This window comes from Gossypium raimondii, chromosome 11 (assembly GCF_025698545.1).
Source record: "Gossypium raimondii isolate GPD5lz chromosome 11, ASM2569854v1, whole genome shotgun sequence".
NCBI lineage: Eukaryota > Viridiplantae > Streptophyta > Magnoliopsida > Malvales > Malvaceae > Gossypium > Gossypium raimondii.
Window position 1 is genome coordinate 50,124,755 of NC_068575.1, and position 9,612 is coordinate 50,134,366.

At 36.8% G+C, this 9,612-nt stretch overlaps 1 protein-coding gene across 2 annotated transcripts; it reads left to right on the forward strand.

Moving 5' to 3' along the window:
• Window positions 1–3,320: 3,320 nt before the first annotated feature.
• LOC105803311 (nuclear transport factor 2) lies at window positions 3,321–8,729 on the forward strand. Of its 2 annotated transcripts, none has more exons than XM_012635429.2 (10): window positions 3,321–3,552; window positions 3,914–3,984; window positions 4,083–4,220; window positions 4,690–4,978; window positions 5,066–5,289; window positions 5,416–5,599; window positions 5,749–5,870; window positions 5,946–6,005; window positions 7,649–7,712; window positions 8,112–8,729. In XM_012635429.2, exons 2-10 carry the CDS (start codon window positions 3,928–3,930, stop codon window positions 8,381–8,383), a joined length of 1,410 nt encoding a protein of 469 aa, XP_012490883.1. In that variant the 5' UTR covers window positions 3,321–3,552; window positions 3,914–3,927; the 3' UTR covers window positions 8,384–8,729. The 2 variants fall into 2 exon arrangements, with proteins under 2 accessions (XP_012490883.1, XP_012490884.1); XM_012635430.2 differs by having other exon boundaries at window positions 5,084–5,289.
• The last annotated feature ends 883 nt before the right edge of the window (window positions 8,730–9,612 follow it).

The following is a 9,612-nucleotide window of genomic DNA, read 5'->3' on the forward strand; positions in this document are numbered from 1 at the left end:
AGTTTTCTTAAAATCGTTTTGGACTTGTTGTCCTAGTATCGTGCTAGTACATTAATTACAATATATTCAATAATTTAAATTTTAATATTTATTTATTTTAGGATCATGACTATTAAAAAAATTAACTCATTAATGATCACAGAAAATTATATTTAGTGGCTTTCTCAATGTCCTTGAAAAGGAAGGGCTTTCTAAGCTAAGTAATTAAAACAATTAGCTATATTTATTGGGTTAGAAAAAAAAATGCTAAAGGAATTTAATTCAATTCACCAAAAAATTTAAAACCAAAAAAAGATATATCCACAAAGAGACAAAAAAGATAAACTGAAAAATTATTTATTCAATTCGTGGAGCCAGGAGGTTTAATGGAAAGCAGCCAACATTTGGTTATTTCAAAAGCGCAGGGAGACAAAATGGAGAAAGACAAATTTTAGGTAAGGTTTCTAAAATTTTCGTTGTATACTTGTATTTGCAAGATGATTTGTGCACTGGATGTTTAAATTTTTTCATGTATGTTTACCATTTTTACTGTTTAGGGTTTTTTTTTACATAGCTGCTTGTAAATGATTAATTACATAATATATATACCCTAAGTGTTCATATGTACAAAAGAAGATAGCAATCATGGATAGCATTGGTTAAGATGAAGTTAGAAGAAAGCAAACACGGTACTCGGTGACTCGCGACTCCGATTCTTCCGCCGAGTGTTGGTGAGCTTGAGAATGTCGGGTGTTGGGTGTTAAGACCGAGGTGAGATTCAAGGCTACCGGCTACGGCCTACGGGTGTTGGGACTGACGGATTGTGTGTGTGAGTCGTGAGAGTAAGACTGTGAGAGTGAGAGTGAGTGAAAGTGAAAGTGAAAAATGAAAATTGTGAAATTAGGAAGAAGAGGGGTGTTGTTTTTCTTTCTTTGAGATGAGAAATGGACCAAATGGTAATGGACCTATTTGGTAAGCCTAAGAGAAAATTGGCTGGATTTAAATTGGGCTGGGTTTTAAATTGGGAGGGAGTAGGCATAGGGTGTAAATTCGGTTTACCCGAATTTTTTCGGATAACCGACCCATGTTGAACCGATTTAACCGTTAACCGAACAAACAAAAAAACCTTAACCGACCCCGACCAAATTTTTTTTGTTAACCGACCGATTAACCGAACTCGGTCGGTTAACCGAAAAAATTTAGTTTTAACCGACTAATGCACACCCCTATCTGTATGTTTAAAAGCCCTGGGCAGGAGCACCACTATAAGCATAGTTTTAACTTTGGTTCACTTGTCAGATTTGGGTCATGGATTTTGGCTGCTTCATTCTGCATGTAGTCAAAAGAAAAAAAGAAAAAAAAACTTCTGCTACCATTGAGCTGTTACACACAATATAAGCAGTAAAAAGGGTTAGTTTTGGCCCTCTAAGCCCAATATTTGACCCAATCCCGCTTTATGGGTAACCCATTTTTGTCTCTCTTTTTTGCTAATTATAAAAAAATAAAATTTTAAAGAATTAGATTTATTTACCATATAAATAATAAGTTCTGCCACTAATATAATAGAAAAGTGGTTAAGCAATGATTAACATATAAAGATTGTTGTCATCATCCCTAGTTAATATATACACAAACATAAGATTTTCAATTAGATTAATTTGGTTGTTTTTATTTTATTTTATAATATGTATGTACAAGGGACGCTTCCAAACTGTATCTCTTGACACAACTGTTCATTCATGTGGAAGTCATTATCATGGGTTTGGCCAAAAGTTGTGGGTAATATTTTTTGGTTAATTGGCGATGGTCGTCTGACGAATTTTTGGAATGATGTATAGGTTAGGCAGATGGGTCCATTGCGAGATATTATTGAGTATCGGATCAACCTGATAACACATTGTGCGTTTGTGATTTAGTGACTGAGAATGGTCTTTGGGATTGGGATTGTCTTACTAATCTCGTTCCACGCCCCATTATTCAACAGATCGCAGCGATCATACCCTCATCTAATGTTGTAGGACAATATTGCTTGGCTTGGAAATAGATGGAAAATGATGGTTTTTCATCATCTGCGACTTATAAGAATCTCTTTAGTCAAGCTTCTAATGATGCTGCTATTTGGAAGATGATTTGGAGAGTTCCAACGCCTCAAAAGGTACATGTTTTCTTATGGCTTTTATGGCATGATAGATTATTGACAAATAATGAGAGAAGACGTAGGCATATGACAAAGGATGGTTTTTGTCCTTTGTGTACTGATAGTTTGGAGACAAGGATTCATGCTCTTCGGGATTGCACTTTTGCTATGACTGTATGGCGAATATTGGTTCCTCGGCAAGGCCATAATATTTTCTTTTCTTTGTCAATAAAGGAATGGTTAGTTTGGAACTTGCAGGATAAAGGTAATCTTCACTATGAAGAAATGGAGTGGCAAATACTGTTTGTAATCTTGTATTGGCTACTTTGGAATAGTAGAAATGAGTGTGCGTTCTCTAATAGTCATAGGAATATCGGGGCTATTGTGGATACTGGCTACATGTGGGCTAGGAGTTATCGGGATTTGGATATGCAGATGAAATCCTTGGGGACCATGATGAGTCTTTCGAGTTGGACTCCTCCTATAACGGGTTGGATAAAACTCAATTCAGATGGAGCTGTGTCGAATTTGGAATGAAAGGCTCCTATTGGGGGTGTTCTTAGAGATTCAAATGCAAATTGGTTATGAGGCTACGCGATGAGTTTTGGTCACGAGTCAGTCTTTAAAGTTGAAACAAGAGCGATGTTGGAAGGGTTATTTTTAGCTTGGGATAAAGGGTTTTGGAAAGTTGAAGTTGAGTGTGATAATGCTTTGTTGGTTGAATTACTTTTGCCTGGTGGAAGAGCTAGTAGTAGTTTAGTGGAGCTGCAATTGTTACATCAAGTTTTGTGTCGGAAATGGGAGATTGGTATCCGACATATCTCAAGAACTCTTAATGGTGTTGTTGATCACATGATTAAATGTGCTGATACAAGTAGCTCTTTGATACGTTTATTTAGATCCCCACCGGCTTCGGCATGAACTTGCTGGGAAGAGATCGCAACATGTCTATTTACTCTTGATTATAGGTTTATCTAGTGTAATCTCTTAATGCTGTCCTTTTCTAAAAAAAACTTGATTTATTTTAAGTTAAATCAATTAATCGCTCTAATTATTTAAAAAACAATTAAATTATTAGTTAAATAGAATAATTTTTGGAGAAATCAGAATAAAGAGTAAGAATACAAAAGCCAATATGCTTTTTTAACTCTTTTTTATTTTTATTTTCCTTGCGGAGTATAAATATAAAAAATCCTGGTGCAGAGGAGTCCTCTCTTGCTCCTCGGTCTGTCTGCGGCTCTTCAACATCATAAAAAAACCCTAAAACCCGCCAAACCACCCCCACAAAGAGGGGTGAGAGTGAGAGAAAGATTAATCAGAACAAAAGAAGAAGCGATCTGAATTCAAATCCAAATAAAGAAAATCATAACCTAATACTCTCTTCTCTCTCACCTCTCTTTTCTTTTTGTTCTTGCGATAAGAATCTAAAAGCTCAGGTAAACTATCGCATGTTTCCACTTTTTTATTTTTATTTCTTGTTTGGTTGCTTTAATGTATATATCTTAGATCAATGACGATTGTTGGGTTAGGCGAAACAAAAGATGCTTAAATTTTCCCAGGAATATGATTATGCTGAATTTTAACTGTAAACATACTGTTTCGTGGATCTCGTGGTTCTGTTTGTTTTAGCGGAAAGTTTTCCTATGATATACTCACTTGTTCAGCAGGTATAAGTTGGAATTCTTCGTGGTTATTTACTGGGGAAAAAGATTTATGCCTTTGGACATTTGGTCGGGGTTAAATATTTGGGTTTAGGGTTTCGAGTAGTATTTTAATTTAGGTTTTGTTGTTTTGCAGGCTTCAAATCGGCAATGGCATCTGTAGAACAACAAGTCCCTGCTGGAATTGCTACTCCTACTTCCGATGTTGTATGTTCCTCACCTGCTTTTTTTTTTGTCGTGGGTCTATGTGTTTAGTGATTATTTATTTTAAAGTTAAGTTTTGCTCTCTATTGTTGATGGTTTAGGTCGGTAATGCCTTTGTTCATCAATACTACCTTATCTTACATCAATCCCCTGAGCTGGTTCACCGGTTTTACCATGATAGCAGCAAACTTGGCCGCCCCGAAGAAAATGGCGGCATGAGTATTACAACTACTATGCAAGTGAGTTTTCTGTCTGTCACTCTGTCTCTTTCATGCATGTGTGTTTGTCCCGGGTCAAATGTTTTAAATGTGCGTGTTCTGTAGTCATTATGTTTCTCTTCAAATTTTTCTGCAAACCTTGTTTTTGCCCTTTTCAAAGCCATGTATTAGTAAGTCCAGGTTTACTTGGTTTGTAATGTAAAAACTTACTCTAGTTGTGGTTCTATTTGTGCAAAAATAGAAACCTAGGGCATGTACAACAATTGGACTTTTTTCTAAATGGCAAACTGTTCAATAATAGAAATTTCTAATTTAAAAAAGAACTGGTTGCATAACCAACTTTGTTCTTCAACTTTTTTACTGTTGGTTGTATTGGGGCTTAGAAACTTTTTTTTTCATTCTCTTGAGTCTTGATGTAATTTCCAGATGGTTAATGCCTTAGAGGAGTTAAAATGATAGATCTGAAATTGTGATTCATTTTGTGGACCAGGCCATCAATGAGAAGATACTCTCACTTGGTTATGGAGAATTCACTGCAGAAATAACAACTGTAGACGCACAAGACTCTCACAATGGAGGAGTACTTGTTCTTGTGACTGGGTATTTAACTGGAAAGGACAAAGTGAAGAGGAAATTCACTCAGAGTTTCTTTTTGGCACCTCAAGACAAGGGCTATTTCGTTTTAAATGATGTTTTTAGATTTGTCGATGATACGAAACATCAACCTGGGAGCCAGGACCCAGTTAATGGTTTTGAGGCTTCTCTTACTCCTGAGCAAGGTAATCTGAAACCCAGAGTCTGCGACTGACTCCTGACATAGAGAATTATAATGATGTTCTCCTATTGATATTAATATTTGACTGCAGACCATTCTCCTGTTCCAGAGAATCACATTGAGCAACCGGCTGCATTGCCTGAAGAATGTAATGGACCAGAAGTGTACAATCCTTCCGAGAATGGAGATGGCTGTATTGAGGAAGAGGAATCACCAGTGGCTGAGGTTGTTGATGAGATTCCTGATGATTCAAAGATGGTTTCTGATTCTAAGCCTGAAATGGAGGAACTGCCAAAGAAGTCATATGCGTCTATTGTAAATACTGAGTACCATAATGCAGCTTATTAGACATCTAATAGTTTTGAGATTACTTGTTATTTTTCTTTTCATATATGGTCAGTTTTAAGGTGACTGATTTAGCCTCATCTATTATTTCTGTAGTTAAAGGTTTTGAAAGAGAATGCAGTCCCTGTATCGGCACCTACACATCCCCCTGTGAAGCCTGCAGTTAAGAGCCAGGAGCATCCTCGAATTGCTGCACCACCTTCTGCTCCAATGCCTGCCTCTGATGCTCAGGTTTCTAGCAACAATGTTACTGAAAATGGGAATAATCAAGATGCAGAGGGTATCCTTGTTTTTGTCATTATTGCATAGTTTTCAAATAGTTAGTGTGCCGTTTATTTGTTATGTGCATTATATTGATTATTTATTTATTTTTGTATCGATGGACCTTCACACATGATTTACTTGCATATTCCTTTTTATTGTGGACAGCTGAGGGTCCCTCTGTCTATGTCAAAGGTCTGCCCTTGAATGCTACACCTGGCATGCTGGAGAATGAATTTAAGAAGTTTGGACCTATTAAGAGTGGTGGTATTCAAGTTCGAAGTCAGAAGGTAGATGTTAGCTCACTTTTCAATGTATAAATTTGTGCATGCATAGTCAATTAACATTTTCTTTAATCACTACAGGGGTTCTGTTTTGGTTTTGTGGAATTTGAAATGGCAAGTTCTGTGCAAAGTGCTATAGAGGTATTTCAAGTTTTCTCAATTTCTGTGTTGACAACTTTTCATTAGTTTTCATTTTTCAACATGGTGCTATTTGTTCCATTCTTTGGAGTTCATATCATAGTATGGGTGGTAACATTTTTTGCACTAACCTTGCTTTGGTCAAGCATACATGTTTTGCTTCACAGCTAATGATAAGGCTTTTGTGTGGTGACAACTTTTGCACTAGAACTTGCTTTTGCCAAGCATGGATGTTTTCCTTCAGCTAATGATAAGGCTTCTGTATTGATCTCTTGAAAATTTCTTAACTGAAGATATGAGTGCACCTAACTTTAAGTGAATGGCTGTTATTCTGTTAGAAAATGGACTTTAGAATTTATTAGAAATGAGGAAAAGGTGTTATTTTTAGATTGCTAGTAGATGAAGAGGGATTGGCAATTAGCTGCTTCTAGAGGAACACTGGTGCTGCATTGCTGTGAGTTCCTTTTCACTCGTATGATTTCATAACTGTCCACTTTGTGCCTCAGGAGACTTGTCCAATATAGCCTAGTACTTTTGAGGTATGTAGGGAAGGTTGATCCGTGTCCTCATACGCAGAAAGATTAGAAGCTTGGATGTGGAACAACTGTGGTGATTTAGGGAGACATGAAGATTAGGTTGTGGAACTAATTCAGTTGTTTTTTGTTGATAAGCAGTAGGAGCCTCTGTGGTGGAAGGCTAAAGGCTAAAGCATATGAGTTTATGGTAGGTCTGTTGGTAAGAGAAGTATTGTAGCAGTTCTCAAGTAATAGGGTTTAAAGTCCATTAAAGATTGATAGAAGCTTGATGGAACATTGGAGAAAGCCTGGAGTTAGCTAAATGATTAGGGGAATGGCTACAAGATTTCTAGGAATTCCTAAGCCATTGATCCTTTTCCCCATTATAGATTGAGACTTGTGAATTTTATTACCAACTGCTAATAGGTTTCGGATAAATGATCTGTGGCATTTCCATGTGATTACTTTTGTCAATTAACTTTCTGCTATACCTCAATTGTGAATTATGTAAGGTTTGGCAATGCTTCCATTCTAGTTGCTGCTTACGATCTTTACCCTGTATGGGACCTTTGAAGTAGCCTCTCATATTTGAAACACAGCAGTATTGACCCTTCCTTTTTCTTTGACTTTGACATTTGCATTAAGCTCTCAATATAGGCGTTTTCATCCAGTTTAGCCAATTCAAAATTGTAAAATGTCGTGTTCCCTGTTTCGGATGTGGAGTTTTTTCAATTGTACATCTCTTGTGGAGTAATTAGTTTGGCTACTGAAGTTATCAAAAGGTTTTAGTGTTATTTTGGATAAATACCGGTTTTTTTTTTAAGTTATCTTCTGTTGTCTATATAATAACGAAGGTGCATGTCAAATTTTATTTTTTCATAAAAGAATGCAAACATAAATGTTATGGTATTGGATCTTTATTTTTTGGTATATGCTCACTTGATCTGTTTCAAGTTGGAGCTTAATTCATGATATGATTTTTGACATGCCTCTCCTGTAAGTCTATAACCAAGAGTGCAATGTTACAAGATTCTGTTTATCTCCCAGCATTAGATGATTCTTTCCTGCTGCATTTATTAATTTCTTCTGTTCAGGTTTAAATGTTATGTTTATTTTTGAAATATCTTTCAGGCTTCACCTATTAATGTTGGTGGACGCAAAGCAGTTGTTGAAGAAAAGCGGTCTACCTCCCGAGGCAAGTTGGTTTTATTGTTAACTTCACTCAAAATCATATTAAATTATCTATACTATTTGGTAAAAGGATACCAATGGAGTTATTGACTGGAATATAGAGATCATTCACTTTAGTAATACAAGCCACTTCATGGTTGTTAGAGGAATTAGAAATGAGCTTCTGCTTTGCTCAACTATGATTATGTGAGCAATGGAGCTGTCTTTTCATTATCACATTTGAACTCTTTGGTTCTTGGCGTCGGACTGATGTTTTCTTTTCTTAATTTGATGTAAATGGTCTAAAAGAAAAACGACTTTTGCAATTTATCCAGATTCCGGAGTTACTGAGTTAGTCAAGAACATGGACCCTAAACCTTTGGGTGAATATATTTTGCATGTTTTAAGATAGTTTCACTTACAGGGAACAAAGGGCGGTCTTCATCTGTTTCTGGGGCTGGATATAGAACTGAGGGAGCAAGGGGGCGCGGAAACTATGGTGGTGGAAGGGGTTATAACCGGGGTGAATTTGGAAACAGGAGCAGCAATAGAGGAGGATATTCCAACCGTGGAGGTGATGGATATCAGAGGGGTGAGCACATGGGGGGTAATGGTGGCCGTGTGAGCCGCTCTGGTGAAGCAACTTTTAATGCATCAACAAAGACTGTGGCACCAAGGGTATCTGTCCCTGCTTGAAGAAAGTAATCCAGAGGGGAGTAGTCAAACAGTTTGTTTGTAGTGTAGTGATGTATCAAATTGTTGCGTAGCATTTAGTGGAAAGAACCGACTACTTGGCAGAGGAGGCAGAGGAGTGCATCTGAGATTTAGGGTTTTTTTTTAACTTCCCCTTTTGTCCATTTTGTCATTCTATAAATATATAATAGAGAGAGATTTTTATTGAAAGGTATGGTCTTTGCCTGGATAATACATTAAATTCATGTTTTCAGTCCAACTGAAATGATTAGTCATTTTGGATGGGTTTTGGGAAGATGTAGGTGAATTAATAATAGTTCATGACTGCTTTCCTGGGTTTTTGGACTTAGCGCATCCATATAAAAATTTTGTTTGATGGATTTTCATTTTTGCATCGATCACCCTTGCTTAGCGGTCTACTTAACTAGATTGCTGATCTTGTGGAGTTGGAATGTATTTTTATGATCTAACCGTTAACTTCATTAATTTGTTTATAATGATGAACCCATCTAATGAACGCAGAGCAAAAAGAGAAGTTCAAACAGTCAGAGGATAAGGTGAATGTGCTATGCTAGGGGAGGAAAGGAAAATGCTACCCTGTAGACTAACAATAACATGGATCATTGTGTTTGCAGACTAATAATTTAAGAGCTTAAATATTGCAATTAATTTTAATTGCAACGGAAGAATTCTAAATATAAAGTGATAAAAGTATGGAATCCCAAGGGTAGATTCCTTCAAGACGGGACCCCGGGGAGCCGGGGGGGTCGAGCTACCTGCAGCAAGTCTATTCGAGATTCGAGATTTTACTAGCTCGGTGAGAATGTGATAAATTGGTCTTTGGGTACATCTTTGCTCGGAAAAAAGGAATATTGTTGCTCGATTGGAAGGGATTCAAAAAGCTATGGATACTCTCTAACAACTTGCAAAAGATTTTGCTATATAAAGAGACTCTTTGGAGGCAGAAATCGAAGTGAATGGCTCATGGTTGGACACCGCAATATCAAATATTTTCATAACCCAACCCTTATTAGGAGAAAATTGAACTAGGTTAGAGCTCTTAAATTGTCTGACGGTGAATGGTGCTATGACGACCGCATTTTTGAAGCTGAGGTCATTAGTTTCTTTTGTAAGCCCAATTTCACTGAGAGTCATGTTAATAGGAGGTTCCTTTTGAGAGGCTAGTTTCTGACTTTCTGTTTTCATCCAATATAGATTTACTGAGAGGAGGT

Excerpts from the sequence above, each read along its gene's own strand:
- LOC105803311 (XM_012635429.2), top strand. The coding sequence starts at position 3,928 with ATGGCATCTGTAGAACAACAAGTCCCTGCTGGAATTGCTACTCCTACT. Across the intron at positions 3,985-4,082 it reads CTACTCCTACTTCCGATGTT|GTCGGTAATGCCTTTGTTCA; the intron begins GTATGTTCCTCA and ends TTGATGGTTTAG. Across the intron at positions 5,290-5,415 it reads AGAAGTCATATGCGTCTATT|TTAAAGGTTTTGAAAGAGAA; the intron begins GTAAATACTGAG and ends TTATTTCTGTAG.